At 46.4% G+C, this 17,888-nt stretch overlaps 1 protein-coding gene across 2 annotated transcripts in view; it reads left to right on the top strand.

Annotated features, from left to right (window-relative positions):
* Window positions 1-17,888, top strand: part of INTS9 (integrator complex subunit 9) — a 53,898-nt gene that overhangs the window by 10,011 nt on the left and 25,999 nt on the right. For both annotated transcript variants that reach the window (XR_003573595.1, XM_027904480.1), the window contains exons 4-9: window positions 435-574; window positions 2,235-2,321; window positions 6,390-6,510; window positions 8,109-8,243; window positions 11,330-11,441; window positions 16,373-16,553. Coding sequence is in view for 1 of the 2 variants with exons in the window: in XM_027904480.1 (XP_027760281.1) it covers window positions 435-574; window positions 2,235-2,321; window positions 6,390-6,510; window positions 8,109-8,243; window positions 11,330-11,441; window positions 16,373-16,553 (776 nt within the window). In the remaining variant the exon portion in view is untranslated. The remainder of the gene's footprint in view (window positions 1-434; window positions 575-2,234; window positions 2,322-6,389; window positions 6,511-8,108; window positions 8,244-11,329; window positions 11,442-16,372; window positions 16,554-17,888) is intronic.

Here is a 17,888-nt window from a genome sequence, read left to right as displayed (position 1 = left end):
GGGTGCAGTGGCATGTGCTGCATGAAAGAAAAAAAAAGGATGAGCCACCCTGCTAAATCAGTGCTGCAGAAGTTTTGGTGTCTGTTCCTCCCTAAGGAAGTGCACACATGAGTTCTTTGATAAAAGTGTGATCATACCATGGATCTCATAACAGCAGCCATTTCCTTGCATGAAACACAGACAAACCCAGGGCATGGATTCTTTTTAGGGGGCTTTTTAAATAAATCTTGTTAATTTGAAGGAAATATTCATCTTTGCCACAGCTGAGACATGGCATGAGACAGACTTTTCTTTAATATAAGCTGGTTACATTCCTGCACTATCAATTTAAAAAAAAAAAAAAAACAAACAACAAAACCAGAATAAGTTTTTCTGCCGTTGCTTGAACTGCATGAAAGGGTTACATGTTGCTTATCTCTCTGCTCTGTTTTCAGACTGAACTGCTTGACCTCTCCACGGTGGATGTGATCTTGATCTCCAACTATCACTGCATGATGGCACTGCCCTACATCACAGAGTACACAGGGTTCACTGGGACAGTCTACGCCACCGAGCCCACTGTTCAAATTGGCAGGTAAAGAGCCCCTTAATGTTCTCTGCTCCTCTTTCATCGCCGCCCAGGAGAAGGTGTAAACGACAACGTGGGGAGAGCAGTGGTGTCTGATGTTCCCAGGAGGCTCTTAGGCAGGAGCTGAACTCCAGCCCAGTCCTTAGCGCTGCAAACTGTGTTAACTCAGTGTTTCCCAACCTCTGGAACCATCTGCCTTCAACTCTTGCAGCAGGGGCTTTGTGTTGAGTCCAGGCAGTTGATGTGGGACGATAGATCTGGAGTGGGCTGAGACACCTGGAGCAGCAATTGCCATATGGCCAACTTGGAACCCCGTGGATTAGGGATTCCTCCTGCTCCTCTCTGCTCCCCTTAAACTAAAGGAGTCTTTTCAATAAGGAAGCTGGGAAAGGTTGCCCAGAGAAGCTGTGGATGCCCCTGAATCCCTGGAAGTGTCCAAGGCCAGGTTGGACGGGGCTTGGAGCAATCTGGGCTAGTGGAAGGTGTCCCTGCCCATGGCAGGGGATTGGAAGTCATGAGCTTTAAGATCCTTTCCAACCCAAACCATTCTAGGATTCTGTCATTCCATAGAACCACACTGTCCTCCACTCCATGGAAGGGAATCTGAGCTGACTTCCCCTCAAATGACACTTGAGTTACAAAAGCTCTGAGCTCCAGAGAGAAGCGCTGAGAGAAATAGCAGCAACAGGAAACTGAAATAGGAAATCTGAGACCTGACAATGCAGTCAAACCCATAATAGTCACCAAAATTGCCAAACTGTCTTACAAAATTGTCTTGTTGATTGTCAACAGCAAACCCTGCAGGTTTGTCCCTTGATGAGGCCTAACTGGCCTTGTGGTCTCTGCCTCCCTCCTGCAGAGCAGCTGCCTCGTTCAGTAATTAGAACCCACTGTTAGGCCCTGGTGTCTGGACGACTCTCTAAGCACTTTAGGGCAGGAATCTTTGGCTGTCAATAGTTCTGTGCAAACTTCCCAGGCCAGAGTAATTCTCCCATTGTGTGACAACAAACAGGAACTGAAGGCCCTTGCAGGTGAAAGGGATTGTACGAATATGAACTAGTAATGGACCTCTGGGGTTGGTCCAGAGCTGAAGATAACAGTCTGGTGGGAGAGTGTAGTGGTGTAGTTCTCCCCATCCCAAGTAATTCCAGATGCCACTCTGCAGGTAAATCTCTGACTTCCTCCCTTCAAGAGGGAGCCTGCACTCAACTGCAGATGCAGTGAAATCTGCAGGGAGAATTTCTAATGCCTGACGTGTTTCTCTGTCCCAAATGTGCTCTGGTGGAGGAGGAGAGTTCCCTCTGTCGATGTGCTTGGCTTCTCCAGGTGATAAACAGGCACCAGCTAACGAGCTTTCCTTGTGCCTTTTGTCTCCTTCCATACTGACACGTTATGCCAGTAATGAAGAAATTATCTTGCACTTCCCAAATAACCCATAGCCCAGAGGGGCGGATCCTGTGCTGTCACAACGGGGCAGATGGAATCGGGAACGCTGTGTGGAGGAACAGGGATGGTGTTGGTGGTCGGTAATCGCTGCGATGCCTCTGATGGGGGGAAACCGCCTGGCGGTGTCACAGTTTAGGAGGGTGTTTTGGAAAGATTTGGGACAAAGCTCTCTCCCGTGTGAGAGGCTGCAGGACTAATTTAATCCCGATCATCTTTTCAGGCTCCTCATGGAAGAACTGGTGAATTCCATTGAACGCGTGCCAAAGGCTCAGTCTGCCTCCATGTGGAAGAACAAGGAGGTGCAGAGGTAAGGAACGAGTCACCGGGAAAGGTGGCTCTCCTAAAACACCAGCCAGAGTTTAGGATTCGCTGGAATGATGGGTCAGCTCCCACCATTTGAGATTTCCAAGAACAAGGTTCACTTGGGTCGGTTCTTTCTGTAAATCGTTTGCACATTGTTGGGCTTCCAGCCTCACCAGCTTGATTTAGTTTAGCTCCATGGTGGTGCATAAAACTAGTACATCTTTGTATTAACTTCCCAAAAAGTTGTTGAAATCAGCAGGCTATTTCAGCTTAATTATATTGGATTGGAATAATTGAAATTTAAAATGATATTTCCATTCATGCTCGCTGAAATACTACGAAAGTCAGGACACAGCTGTTGGAGGTAACAGAGCAGCGTCACCTTTCTTCCCATCTTATTTTACACCTGACCAGCAGAAATGAGATTTTTGGCTTTCCAAAGCTTCAAGCCACATCAAAATCTGAATATAAAAGGTTGTTTGGAAACACCACGTCCATTATTCCAGCTGTTCATCAAAACAAGGTGCTCAAAATTGAGGGCTTCTACGTCCAACAATTTGCAAGCCTGTGGAATCTAAAAGTTATCCATACAGTTTACTAATTGCACATAAGGAAATAAAAACAATTTTAGGTGTTCAACGTGTTCCTTGGAGGAGACAGTTTCGTTTTTAGCACATTTTAAAGATGGGGTGGTTGATTAGAAAGTTATTTTTAAAGGCTGCTTTGTGCATTTTTAATTGATCTCCCGTTTTCTACCACTAATTCTTAAGGTGGCTTGATTTAAAAGTTCCCTAAAAATGAATTATTTCATACACTGTAGAAGTGGTCTTGATATTTTCCAGTACCACAAAGCAAAGAAATGAAAAAATCCCAATTTCCACGTCTTTTAGCTGTATATTGTGTTCCCCTGCCGAGCTTAGGAGCAGCCTTTGCACTGTAACTTCTGAAGAAGGCGTGTAAAACTCGGGTGTAAAGCAAAACTGAAGACGTTACAGTTTACCAGGATTTTCAGAATAGTGTCTTTTTTTTTTTAATGTTGGGGTTTGCTGGCCTGACCAGCCCCACTCCTGCACTCCCAGGGCGTGGAGGGGGAGCACTGGAGCCATTCTCCTCCTCCCACCCCGGCGTGTTTTGTATGCGCAGTTTGAAGGAGGGTCATATATCTTGGAGCTCATAGAATGTCGCTCGCCTGGTGGTCGTATTTTAGGAAAAGTGCTGCCTGGCACTTTACATGCTGCTGACTATTCCAGAGGCAAGCAGAGAGAGGGAATCTTTGTTCTGATCCAGCTGCTGGAGGAGGCTGCAGTCTTTTTTTTTTGTTGAAGTGGTATTTAAAATACGTTTTCCTCTCTCCTATTTCTGAGGAAGCACCCCAAAATTCATGTTCTTCCCGGGTCCCACCACGTAGCTGTTCTGAAGGGGTGCCAGGGAGGTACTGAACAGCTATTTAGTATCAGAAATTTGTATATCAGAAACTCTGCCATGAGGCTACAAACCAGTGTTGTCCACAGACAAATCTAAATTCCATTTCCACTTTTGCCCTGAGTTCCCCCTTTCACCTCCCCGTGCTTCTGTAACTCGGAGCTCCCACCCACCCCAGAGGGCACACGGGGACTTAATTAATGTTTGCAAAGTGTTTTGAGGCTCCTGGTGACAAGTGTCAGGCGGGAGTGAATGGAACTGATTATTAGAGCATGTGAGCAAAGCTCCCCTGCTCCACAAATCAGCACCTGGCTAATGGCACAGGCAGGGCTGGGCTGACATCCGTTAGTTAAGCAAATGTGATCCTTGAGGAATTGGTTTGGTTTTTTTTTAATACTTGGCTGTTGCTAGGACAGAATGCTTATTACTTCTGAGTGTAACTTGAATTTCTCAGGCTGATCAATGCCCATTACTGCTTTACAGTTCAGCTGGTTCTACTCTGAACGGTTAGTATAGAACACAAAAGTGTTGTCATCTCCGTTAGATAAAGCACTGGAGCATTTTAAATGCAAACACTGTATAAAATATAATAAGTTCATTAGAGTGGTTTCCGTTTTTCCATTATCAGATCCAGTCTGAACTAATGGCTTAGCCAGCTTTATTGCCAGTGGGTTTTATTTGAGATGAGCTCTGTAGAGCCAGGATATCTTTCACACTGATTGGGATTCAGGGGGCAAAGAGGAAGTTTGCCTTATGAAAGGCACTTTGTTGACTTCTTGTCTGATGCTTTCTTATATCTTTCTCTAAAATATCTGAAACAGGCTGTTTCCTGAGGCTGAATGGGGGACAGGTTCTGATCTAGTCTGGTGCTGCATCCTCCTCTCCCTTCAAACAATTCTCCTTTTTTTTTATGTCATATCTTAAATGTCACCCTTTGCATGGACCAGGAGGGACTGTCTGTGTGCAGATGCCCAGTTAAAAACCCAAACCTCTCGAGTTTCTCCAGCCTAAATTTTGTGTCCCTGATGGTGCTGCTTCACGGTGCCCTCCTGCTTGTGGCTGTCCCGGCATCTGCCCACACACATCTGGTTGGTGGGAGATGATCCATAACAGGGCGTTGCCATGATTTTAGTAGATTTACTCCAAACTGTAAAAAAATACCCTCTGGTAACTCTGTACACATTTTAAAGGTGCTTTTACAGATTTTAAAGGGTGACAGACTGAATCCAGCAGGGGCACATCTGAGGGACCAGCACCTCGTGGTCTCTGTGCCACTCACCCAGATGAAACCACTGGAGACTGGTGCCCACTGGTCCCTGCCAGGGATCAGAGTATTTTTACAGCATAGCCACAGAGTCAAGGCTGCTAGAAACTTCCTTCAGTCACCAAGGACAATTCCCCACTTTCTCCATTACCTGGAGAAATATTCTCCTCTTCCCAGAAGAGAAGCTCCTGAAAGCATCCAACACTAAATGCCTCTTACGGTGGGTTAAAGGCTTTTACGGGCAATTTGCTTCAGTGCAGTGGTGGACAACTATCCACATCGTGTGGCCTTTTGTTGCTTGACTTCCCAAAAAAAGACCTTGAAGGCTTTGTTTGTTTCCTGAAGCACAATGAGCTTTCAGCCAGCGTGTGCTGGAATTACAGTTATCGCTCCAGACCTGTGCAGTGGTCTTGGCAAGAGCTGCCCTTAATCCTTTCTTCAGTATCTTAAATTATGGAGGGGTTCACTGACCTAGTAGATATAACAATAAATTAAATTCCTTTAAACAAATTGATCAAGGAAACTTGACCAATTTCCATAAATCTTTGGAAATTGGTTTGAATTAGCCTTTGATTTAGCATTGGTTTAATATACAAAAAAAAAAAATAATAAAATCCTATTCTTCTTACGCATTTGGCAGCTGTGCTGCTTCCTGCCTCAGTCCATGTTCCTAAGGAAGATTTATTTCCCAGGAGTTAGCCATCCCTCTTAGAGCCTGTGACATTATAGTTCACTTCTTCCCTTGACAACGCTGTCCAGCTCACTTGCAATGTCTGTGAGGGGCAGAATGGATGGATTTTACTTTGGTGTAAAACATCTTAAAGACTTCCGTGTAGGGGATTTCAAAGAGCTCTGCAGTGTCAGCTCGTGCATCCTTTGCCAGTGCACTGGGGGGTGGCGTGAAGGCAGGGAAGCTGAGCTGCAGGGACACCTGCTCTTGGAAGAGACCAGTGACAAAAATGAGAGCAGGGCCACCACCTGATTTTAATCACAGGATTGTTTCAGATTATTAGGGTGTTAGATTATTCACATGTTTTCAGATTATTAGGATGTGCAAAACAGACACTGATCCAAGATCCCAGTCATCTCTGCCAGTGCTGGGGGTGCATTTCACGTTGACATCTCATTTTTTCGGTGATGGAAACACCACAAGAGTTGTGATAACACCTCAGTCACAGCTCCTTCTCTGATGCAAGGGCTGGATAGAACAGCAACGAAGAGCTGAAGGACAGCAGTCCTTGGGGTGGGGTGGAACGGGCTGCTCCTCAACAGGAGCCCTGACTTGGAAGCGTATTGGAAACCAAAAGAGTGAAGTGTGAGATCTGGAGAATTAGAGAGGGGTGTGAAAAGTCCACCAGGCCACTCTGAAGACGTTGGTGTGTGCAGGTTGCTGCCGGCGCCGCTGAAGGACGCGGTGGAGGTGTCCATGTGGAGGAAGTGCTACACCATGCCAGAAGTCAACGCAGCCCTCAGTAAGATCCAGCTCGTGGGATATTCCCAGAAAATTGTGAGTACCTCTAAAAGCTGCCCTCAGGTCAACACCAACAACTTGTCTCCCATCTTTTCCCTGGGAAATGCCCTTCCTTTTCTCTTTCCCCTCCTGGTCCTGTGTAAGATCTAGTTACCGTAGCCTGGGAAAGCGAGACTGGATTATAAGGAATGTCCCGCAGTCTCTGCCTCCCAGGAAGGGTTCCTGTGTGGTGAAATCAGAGAATATCCATTTGTTTCTCCTCTTCCTTGGGGAGTCCAATTTTAAGGCTGTGCACCTTCAAATTTGGAGTTGATGGCCGGCCCACTGAGAGCTGGGAGGATGCAGGGAATGGATGGATCCTCCCTGTAAAGCCACATCCCCTCCTGAGTTACCGTATCTCACTTCTGGGAATCTTTTGAGTGCTTCAGCCTCCACTTTCTTCCCTGCTGTAAATTAGGGATTGTAAACAAAACCTAATGGTTCAACGTGAACGGCAGAAACTCCTTTCCCAGAGCTCCCAGATAACACTCATTGTCTGTAATGTTGTTGACTGTAATCCAGTGTAGTTTCCAGAATGAACTGAACCAACAGTTCCATAGTCTGCAGATCCCTCATGGTTTGCAGGCAGGATGTGGGCCATGGTACCTGTTTTTTTGTTGCTCAGGGCCATAAGGAACAAAAAAATGGGTTGAAGTAAGTTGTGGCTCCTCAGTATCCATGGGTTGTTACTCTTAATCTTCAACCACCCTCATGGTGTGGATGCACCTCCTAATTTTAACTCTGTGCATCTGAGCCAACCATTCTTTTACAGTTACTGTGGAAAAAAAAAACCACAAAACACATTTTATCTCCTCCCAGAGCTAACTTTTAAAATTATAACCAGACTTTAGAGCCTTGGTTTACACGCTCTGAGGGATGAAGGCCCTGCCTTGTTCTGCAAGGCACCCACATCTGTGCTGAGATAGTAGAAAAATCATCAGCATTGCAGGAATCAGGTGCCTGTTCCATTATTCAGGAAACAGAAAGCAGATCACATTAGGGAGGTGTACGTGGAGGCTTATTTTCCTCTCTCCAAACAAGGGTAACAAATGGCTGCGTGCAGGTTTCTGATGACACCTGGGAAGGAGACAAATGTCAGGCTGCTCCTGCTGAAACTAAACTGTGGATTGAGTTTGCGGGGTGGTGTTTCTAAATCACCAGTAGGCAGCATCTAAAAAGAAGTAAAGTTAGGAAGGGGATGAGTCTGAGGTCAAGTTTGTTTTCCACAGCAAAAATTTGCAACCCAAGCAGAGTTTTTTATCAGTGGAGAGGTGCTTGTCCCTCCTTCTCTCCTGCTGGCCAGTACCAATTTAATTTGACTAAAGGAGGATAGAGTTTTCAAAGATTTAAAGCCCTTACAAACTTTTTTAGTACAGCAAAAGCAGGCAGAGGACCAAGACCCTGGGTGATTCCTTCATTTTGAGGTATGGGTAAGTCTGAGCTCAGTTGGATGTCACAGGTTTCACATGGAAAAGAGACTTTGTGGAGGCCCTGCCTCAGGAAAAGCAGAACTGCTTTTAAAATTCACATCACTGATGACAAAATGACCTGTTTGGGGGCTCACCCAAGTTAATGTGTCTTGCTGTGTGTTCCAGGAGCTGTTTGGTGCCGTGCAGGTCACCCCCCTGAGCTCAGGCTACGCTCTTGGAAGTTCCAACTGGATCATCCAGTCCCACTATGAAAAGGTTTCCTACGTTTCAGGATCTTCTCTACTTACAACACACCCTCAGGTACAGCCCCTGACTTCTCTTAGTCCTCTTTAGAAGGAAATGTCTTTGCTAAAAACATTTAGGATAGAAGCCATCCTAAGGGAATTCTGTTATCAGTGCCTGGGCTTAGTGGCCATTGATCAGACACACCCTGATAAGGGACAGGTATCAATAGTTATGAGGGAAACATCACTAAAATTCAGTGTTATTGGTGATTTGATGTTCACTTATAGCTGTGAAATTCTCCTTAAAGAGGAAATTTTCAGCTGAGTTAAACAATAGAGCATTAGTGAATTTTTTTGAAATCCATATTTCACCAACGAGTCTTCGCAGACAGTTCACAGACTACTGCTATATCACTTCTGAAACATCCTTCCTTGGGAGAAATGATGGCTAACTGCCTGCCAACTCTTCCACCCTGCTCTGCTAAGGGCAAAGTCTTTATAGTGCTGTAGATGTAATTTCCAGTAAATTAATTCTCTCCAGATCCATAAATTCTTAGTGCAAAGAAAGGCTCCAAGTTTGCGGGGCTGGGTGCTTCAGAAGTTGTCAAAATAGTTAAAAGCGTTATTAGCAGGAGGTATTTAAAAATAATTTCTAGCAAATGTGTCAGGTTGATGATCAGTAAGTGATTTCCCCCAAGGTGGGGGATCTGCTGGAGTGCTTTGCTGCTGAGCATCCTTCACTTAAAAGCTGGTGCTCAGGAGCTGAGCAGCTGCAGAAGAGAAAGGATCTTTAATAGTCTGGCCATTCTTCAGCTGCACAAAATGTATCAGAGCCCCTAAATCCCTTTCTCTCCTCAGCCTCATTCCATCCTGGGTTGTGTTGTCGCATCCCCTCCTAGTGAAGGAGCAGCAATATTTGTCAAGGTGTAAAAGGAATATTTCTGTGAGGAGAAACTTCTGTAAGAAGTAGTTTGGGAACTGAGAATGTTTCTCCTTTGCTGATGTGAAGTGGTGATTGAATTTATCAGGTCAGACTGGCCACGCTTCATCATCTTCCAAAGGTGAACATTCTTCTGGAAACTCCTGGTAAAAGCCTTGTTTTTATGGAAGTGAACTCCCGGTGGAAGGGATTGAACTGCCTGGGAGGAGCACAGCCCTTGAGCTGTGATCTGCACTCACTGCAACCTGCAGCAGAAGTGGCAGCGTCAGACAGGGCAGTTTGAGCTTAAAAAGTGCAGGAGAAGGTGCTGAAACCTGAGATGGAACCTGGATTATTCACTGCTGACAGTGCTGCTTGTCCCACCTGCTTTCCAGAGCCTTGTTTTTTTAGCATCCAGTCCCTTGCACTTTGCCTAATTTTACACTAACACATATTTTGAAGGAACATTTTCCCAGATAATGAAAATCACATTCAGTTGGCACTTTTCCTGTTATTTACCACATCACAGGCGTTACCAGAAATCAGCATTCTCTCATATTTGCCCCCAGATGCTTTTTGAAGCCAGTGGGTCGTTTTTCTCCTGGGTTCATCCCTGTAAACGCCAGCACAGGCTGCTCCAACGTGGATTCTGTAATAACCAGTGGGTTTTCTGAGCTGCCAGCCAGCTCTTCATCCCTCTGCTGTTTGACAGGCAACATGTAATGATAACAACATCTTGAGTGGCACAGAGTCAGAATTGTGTTCAGCACATCAACGTTATTTGTCTGACCTGTTTCTCCCCAGAATGGTGGTGAGCACTTCATCCTGAAATCCCCAGTTTTTGAGCAGTGTGTGAAAACAGTCACTGCATTTTGGTGTTAAAAGGGATGTCCTTTAAGCATATCCAGGCTTTTTTGAACAGCAGTAAAACCTGAGCGCTTTTCCAGTGAGCTGGGAGTTAGGCCTGGCACCATTAATTGTCCCCTTTTCTGTCTTCTGGCAGATGGTTTCTGTTGAAATTTTGCCTCCCCCTCTCCTGAGGCTCCAATTGACACCGTTGCCACTGAAGTGGAGAACAGGAGTTGACAGCACAGGTTCAGACGTGTCACTAAAAGCTTTTTAAGACATATTCTTTACATTAACCCACAAAAATCAATGCAGGCCCTCTCAGTGCAATGGCATGTGAAATTATGTGGATCTAATATGGCCTAATCATTATGTACATTATCACAGGCTCATTCCATATTATTTTTTATTGCATTATTGGCATTTCATTTTCACGGACACGCTACAGAGAGTCAGAGATTGGGATAAATCTCACGTGTCAGGTCTGATCCTACCAGGGGGGTGCACAGTGTAAACTTCTGTCAAAGTTGATGTGAAATTCCCCTGCTTGTTTAACAGAGCAAGGTCCTTCTCAACTGCTTCAGAATGGCTCTGGGAACTGTAATCAGGGGAATTAACCTCACAGTGGTCTTCAGGGTTCAGTAAAGGAAATCTCTTCATCAGTCTCTTCTGGCAGAAATCTTTCCTGGTTGGTGAGGCTGCAGAGAGTATCTACTCTCTGTTTGCTAGTGGAGAAAAGTGGGTTTGCATTTTCATTCTGCTTTAAGAAATTACCAGTGTAAAACATGTTAGTTAATAGACCTCAGTGAAAGAAGGGTGAAGCTTTTGGACTTTGATGATCCTTGGGTATTCCTGCCAACTCAGGGAAGTCTGTGATGCCATGATCCTGTGATTCAGATTCATACCCAAAACTGAGAACCTCAAGCCCAAAGGCCTTTGCTGATCTCATCTCTTCCCAAGAGAATCCAGTGAAGGGTTGAGGAAAATGGTGCTGCCCCTGTAGAGCCCTGCAAATCAAAGCTGACACCTGGATTTGCAAAGGGAAGTTAGTTGGAAACTAGAGGAGCCAGATCTCAGAATGCACGTGTCACACCTTCCTGACTCACTGCCACATCCTCAGCAAGTTACGGCCTTCTCAGTGCTCAGCTCCCGAGGCCACAAACTGATTAGACTCCAGGGAATACTTTGGGATGGATCCAGTTCCAATTCCGCTGTTTGTTTGGGCTCTGGGATGCAGGTAAACAATTGTCCGTGTTTTTATTAACTCCGGTCAGATTTCCACAGGTGGAGGAACGTGAAGTTTGAAGTGTTTGTGGCTGTATCTCTTCTGTCCTGCCCAGAGAAACCTTTGTTCTAACCTGCCCTTCCTCAGGTTGTTCCCCTGTGCTCTGTTCCAGCCCATGGACCAGGCTTCCCTTAAAAACAGCGACGTTCTCATCCTGACGGGTCTGACCCAAATCCCCACCGCCAACCCGGATGGAATGGTGGGGGAGTTCTGCAGCAACTTGGGTAGGTCACAGAGACAAATCCTCTGCCTGTTTTATCATCTTATTCATGGCTTTTGGGTGGGAAATAATTCTGAGATTTCCTGGAACTGAGTAAGTTGTCCAGCTATAGCTGCTGGCATAAAACTACCTGTTTGGATTTTACGAGGTGCTCCTGATGTCATTAATGCAGTAAGTGCTTGGAGAGACACAAGTTGTACCTGAAGTGTTTTGGAATGGAACAGGTATAATGAGATTTAATCATCTACTGCTCCTGGTTTGCTAAGTGTGTCACTTGGCTGCCAACAGGCTACGTGTGGCCTGGGCTTTGGATATTGTTCCCAGCTGAAATATTACCATTTCCTTCCTGTGTATCAGCCAGCGTGAAAATCTTTACATGCTTTTTTTATGACTTTCAGTTCTGAAAACAAGCACATCTGCTTCCCTTCTTACACCTGATTTTTAAATATATCAGAAGCCAACAGCACAATCTCTGTTTAAAAAAAAAAAAAAAAAAAAAAACTACCAAGATATATTTATAGACCCCCCAAAAATATAAAACCTAATCAGATGCTTTCACAGCTGGAAAAGCTGATAATTGCAAAGCTGTGATATCAGTGTGAATGACAGCATTTTCCAGCCTGTTTGGAATGTCACATCCAGTGCTGTTCTCTCCTTTTCTCCCCTTCCCCCTCCTCAGTTCCTCTGTGCTCTCACCCTTCTTCCATCAAACCCCTTTCTCGTGTCTGCCCTGCTGGGTCTTGCCTGAGATCTTCCCTTCATTTTAAATCCACTCCTTTTTGCAAGGAAAACGAAACAGTTTGTGATGGGAGGGTCCTTACAAACGTTACCAAAAGTCAAGACTAAATCAGACTGAATTCCTGCTCTAGTGCAGGGGTTGGAACTGGGTGATCTTTAATGTCCCTTCCAGACCAAACCATTCAATGATTCTCTCAATAAAGCACATTTTGGCGTTTTCTAAGAGTGAGAATCAAGGGTTTTACCAAAGATCCTTCTGCCAACGTCCTGGCTCCAGCAGGATCCGTGAGCAGATACCTGGAGGAGAGTAGAACAGAGTGAGATTAAAGGATACTTTCATAACCTTCAAGGGATTTTATTTCAGGAATTTCCTGAATCCGACATGATTGTCTAGTTGGTGAAGTTCAGTGGATTTGTTGCACCTCCCCTCAAAGCTGTGTTAACTCCTAACACCTGTGACTTCCTTTTCTGAGTGCTGTGTGTTTCACATGTGCGTGTTCCACCTGTGTTTTCATTGTTTTTAAGCACTGTTGGTGATTTTAATGCCCTGTGATCAGCTCTGGTGACCTTGCTGTGGTAGATCCAGATGTGCTGCCCTTCTCTGTCCCTCCTGGACCTTTGGGGGGGGGGGGTCATGGTGACGTGATCACCTCCCATCATGCTGAGTAAACCATTTCATTTTAATTAATCATTGCTAATTAAGATGCTTTTACAAATTAAAGTCTTAGAGATGCAGTTTGGCCACAGCAAAACCCAGGAGTTGAATGTGCACAAATAAACCCATTACATGTGTTGGTACAGGTGGGTTTGTCTGCACAAGCTGTTCTGGTTGACAGAAACACTCTGAGCTATTTTAAGGGGTTTGCAGAAGGTCTTCAAGCTTCTGTCTTTAATGAGACAATCATTAAAAACCAAAGGAAACTCCGTGCTTTAAAATAATGCCATTGGAAGAACCTGAAATCGGAGTTATATTAGCCAAAACCCAGCAGTCTGAAGAAATTAAGTAATTCTATATTAATACAGTGTTTGCGTGATACCAGCAGCAGTTACACATCTACCCAACATCAGGAGAAGAAAACAGGGAGTCAGTTTTCTTTGAAATGTGGAAAAAAGAGAAAAAAAGCAGTGGGTTGCTGGGAAAAACAAGAGTAGGCAAGCTGAGCACAGTAGTTTCCATCTGTGTTTCCCATTTCCAAAACGTTCAGGGGAGTGCAGAAGCAGCTGAGAACTCACTTGGTAAAAGCTCTAAAGCAGAACAACACTCACCAAAAACGTGTATGATGAGGTAACAGCACGCTGGGGGGAAGGTTCCCGAGGCACAGAAAGGGAAGTGTGAAAATCTTGCACCTTGATCTCTGTTCTCCTCCCAGCATGGGGAGTTGTAGGGGCTGATTCCCACCATTCCCAGGTGACATCCACGATTTCCTCTCCACCTGGTGTGTGCAGCACTGAAGCCACACCTTGTCCCGTCTCCAGATCCCTCTCAGTTTACCCCAAACCCCTCTTTTCCGTGCTCAGCACCAACATTCTGCAGCTCAAGGAGAGCAGTTGCATTTTCACATTGCCTTGGGCATCATCAGAAAACCGTCTGTGGGGACAGTCTGGGACATTTGGTGTGAGTGTGTGTTTAAATAAAGCAGGGGGAAAAAAAGCACAGTTTGCTTTTTAGGTGGCAGCTTGACCTTGTGGTGGCAGCTGTTGGAAAAGCAAGGATCTCTTTGGGAGTTGTGAACTGAACAACTTGTGATGGAGCCACTGAAGGAGACTAAATTTGAAATGCTGAGATTATTATACAGCTTTTTATCAAGAGGGTGCATCCATCATTCCCAGAGATAAATTGGGCTTTAAACAGCTTTCAAATAGACGTGTCCTTTTACTGACAACTCCAGAAAGTTGCTGTAGTGGTGCAGGGAGCCAGACTGGGCCTGCTGCTTGCTTGGAAAGAAATATGCTTGGAAAAGTTTTCATCCCCTAGGAGGAATAGGAATATTCACCAGGCCCGTTTCAGGGGTGCATCCTGTGCCGCCAGCACCATGGGATTTGATGGCACAGAACAGGAAAGAAGTTGCTGTGCAGGAGCAGTTGCAGCCAGGGAAGAGAAGAGTGAGGGCATAGGAGAGCAACAGCCCTGCAGACCCCCAGTCAGTGCAGCAGGAGGGGCAGGAGGTGCTCCAGGGTCCCCTGCAGCCCATGGAGAGGCAGCTGTGCCCCTGCAGCCCAGGGAGGTCCATGGGGGAGCAGAGATCCAACTGCAGCCCCTGGAGACCCCACACCAAATGCCTGAAGGAGGCTGTGACCTGTGGGAATCCCAGGCTGGAACAGCTCCTGGCAGGATCTGTGTCCCCATGGAGAGAGGAGCCCACTCTGGAGCAGCTTTGCTGGCAGGACTTGGGACCCCACAGGGACCCCACAGTGGAACAGCCTGTTCCTGAGGGACTGACCCTGTGGAAAGGGATCCCACACTGGATCAGCCTGATCCTGAAGGACTGACCCTGTGGAAAGGGACCCCACACTGGAACAGCCTGTTCCTGAGGGACTGACCCCATGGAAAGGGATCCCACAGTGGAACAGCCTGTTCCTGAGGGGCTGACCCCATGGAAAGGGATCCCACACTGGAACAGCCTGTTCCTGAGGGACTGACCCCATGGAAAGGGATCTCACACTGGAGCAGTTCAGGAAGAAGTGCAGCCCCTGGGAAGGGCTCACACTGGAGAAGTTCCTGGAGGACTGGCTCCCATGGGAAGGATCCCACACTGGAGTAGGGAGGAGTGTGAGGAACCCTCCCCTGATGAGGAAGGAGCAGCAGAGGCAACATGTGATGAACTGACCACAACCCCCCTTCCCTGCACCACTGGCAGGGAGCAGATAGAGAAATCAGAATTGATGTTGAGCTCAGGAAGAAGAGAGGGGTGGGGGGGAAGGTGTTTTTTTTTCAAGATTTGGTTTTATTTCTTATAACCCTACTCTGATTTGATTGGTAATAAACTAATTTTCCCAAGTCAAGTCCGTTTTGCCCACCATGGCAATCACTGACTGATCCCTCCCTCTCTTTAACTCTCCCCACAAGCCTTTCTGTTCCATTTTCTCCAGCCTGGGTCAACCCACCACAAAGGAATTAAACGTTTTTTTGGGGGCCTGGACACATTCTTTAACCTGCATGCCATAGGCACTGACTGCTGCAAGGAATAAAGCACGGGAAAGATCCCACTGGAGTCTTTGGATTTCCCTGGACTCCATAAAACTTTCAAACAAAAGTCTTCCCTGAGCATGTAGGTGGGGCAAAAAGACCCTCAATATGCTAAATTCATCCCCCAAATCTTGTCAAGGAATTGAAAGTCAGAGAGGTGATCGTGTTGGGATGTAACACCTGTGTTTTCAGGCTCTTCCACAGCTTTTTGGGGGGGATGTTTGATGCATGGTGTTACTGCTGCTGCACTGCAGTTAACAGCTGTAGGTGGTTGTATCCCACATCCACAGGTGAAATCCTAGTGAGGCAGGAATTGCTCAGTGAGCTGGACAAAGTATTTCCCCTTTCCCAGAAAGAAATTCTGGGAAATTTGTAATTCCTCCTGCCAAAGGAACACGATGTCTGCTCAGTGCTTGCTTTTGCTGCCGTGCTCAGATCTGCCTCAATTACAGAGTAAACCTATTTTTCTTTCTCGTTTTCCTCATTTTATTCCAGTCCCATGCTGTCTGCAAGTTTTAAATTGTTCTTGTTAAGTGGAAAGGACAGAAACACTTTGTTTTTAAAAAGGGGGAAAACTCCATCACCCATTTCTGTCTGAAACAACCACATCTTCAGCCTTCCACCTGAAAACTGAGCACAGAACAGTTCCCCACGTGTCGTGCTTTTGGCTGAGACCTGTGAGCCGCTGCCCTTCCCCTCTGGTGGACAGCAGATAGCTGGGGGAGGGTTTATTTGGGCAGGGAGGTGGTTTGTGTCCCTCATTTATCCTCCTGTGCCGGTACAAGACCGCCCTCTCCTGTCAGGAGTTTTCCATGTGCTCAGGCTGTCGATGGAGTTCTAAGCCTGGAGGAGGCAGTAAATAAATGCAATTAGTGATCAGAAGTGTTCATCTCAATTCATAATGTGCCCTGCTGGCTCGTGCTTCTTTTTGTGCAGTACTTGGATTAAAGGATTCAGAAGTTTAAATATGAACCCTGTTCACTGATTTTTGTCATTCTTCTCTCCCCCAGCGATGACTGTCCGGAATGGAGGGAACGTGCTGGTTCCCTGTTATCCCTCTGGAGTGATCTACGACCTGCTGGAGTGCCTGTACCAGTACATCGACTCTGCAGGGCTCTCCAATGTCCCCTTTTATTTCATCTCACCTGTTGCCAACAGCTCCCTGGAGTTCTCCCAGATCTTTGCCGAGTGGTAAGTGCCCAGGGGCAGCCCCAGTTCTCACCCTCAGCCCTGGGAAATTGTTCTCTCTGCCTGGCATGTTCTAGTTTACACTTGATTAGAATTGTGGAGGCGTTTCTGGAGTCACGGGGGGGGGGGGGGGTGTAAGTAGATGTTCTATAATTAGGGAAGGATCATTTCCTATGGAATGGCCACACTCAAATAATCTCTGGTTTTTGGTGCTTGCACTGATGATCAAATGATGGAAAAAAAAAATAGGGCAGGAGTATCCTGGGCTGGATGAGGCAGAGCACTCAGGTCAGGAGAGGGGATCCTGCTGAGGCCACACAGAGAGTGTTCTATCCTGTTCTGGGCTCCCCAGTAGAAGAAGGAGATGGGATTACTGGAGCAAGGCCAGCACAGAGATGAAGAGTCTGGAGGGCAGAAGGCCCAGGGGGATCTTATCCACGTGTAGAAACACCTGAAGGGAAGAAATAAGGATGAGGGATCCGACTCTCCTCAGCAGGGCCCACTGACGGAACAAGAGGCACAAATTGAAACGTGAAATTCCAACAGGGTGAGGGTTTAAACTGCCAGAGGGCAGGGTTAGATGGGATATTGGAAAGGAATTCTTTACTAAAAGAGTGAAAAGGCCCTGGCACAGGTTGCCCAGAGCACCTCTGGCTGCCCCTGGATCCCTGGAAGTGTCCAAGGCCAGGTTGGAGCAACCTGGGCTAGTGGAAGGTGTCCCTGCCCATGGCAGGGGGTTGGAACAAGATGAGCCTTCAGGTCCCTTCCCACCCAAACCATTCCATGGTTCTGTGATTCTGGGGAACTCTGCCACAGGTTGTGCAGAGAGGGCGTGGAGACTTTTCTGTGGAGACACCAGAACCCAACTGGGCACAGACCTGCTGTACCTGGGAATGCTTTAGCAGGGGTTTGGGCTGGATCCCAAGAGGTCCCTTCCAGCCTCCATCCACCATTCTGTGATTCTGAGCCTTAGAGAGGAGAGCCCCCAACCACCTGCAACTCTTCCCAAATCCTTACAAATGGAGACATGCTCTGGATTATTAGTTAGGTAGCTTTTCATTCCTTTCTTCCTCTCCAGATATTTTAAAGTCTGGAGGCCCTGGAAATCTTATGTGATTTGGTCCCTCAGGAGAATTGTAAAGAGGATTGAAATCTGGTGAATTTACGTGGAATGGAGGCAGAGCTACAACCATCTGTAAAACAGAGGTTTGGGGGCAGAGCTGGGGTTGATATTCAGGGATTCCAGCCTTCAGTTCTACTCTTTAGTCAGCTGAAGAAAATGTCCTGCTCTTAATACCTCTCAGACTTTATCAAAATTAGTTTGACCCGGGCTTATTG

Source organism: Empidonax traillii, unplaced genomic scaffold (assembly GCF_003031625.1).
Source record: "Empidonax traillii isolate 1590-97213 ecotype Southwest subspecies unplaced genomic scaffold, ASM303162v1 scaffold1060:size1239554, whole genome shotgun sequence".
Taxonomy (NCBI): domain Eukaryota; kingdom Metazoa; phylum Chordata; class Aves; order Passeriformes; family Tyrannidae; genus Empidonax; species Empidonax traillii.
The sequence above is the reverse complement of the archived record's forward strand: the minus strand, read 5'-3'. Positions and strand labels throughout refer to the sequence as shown.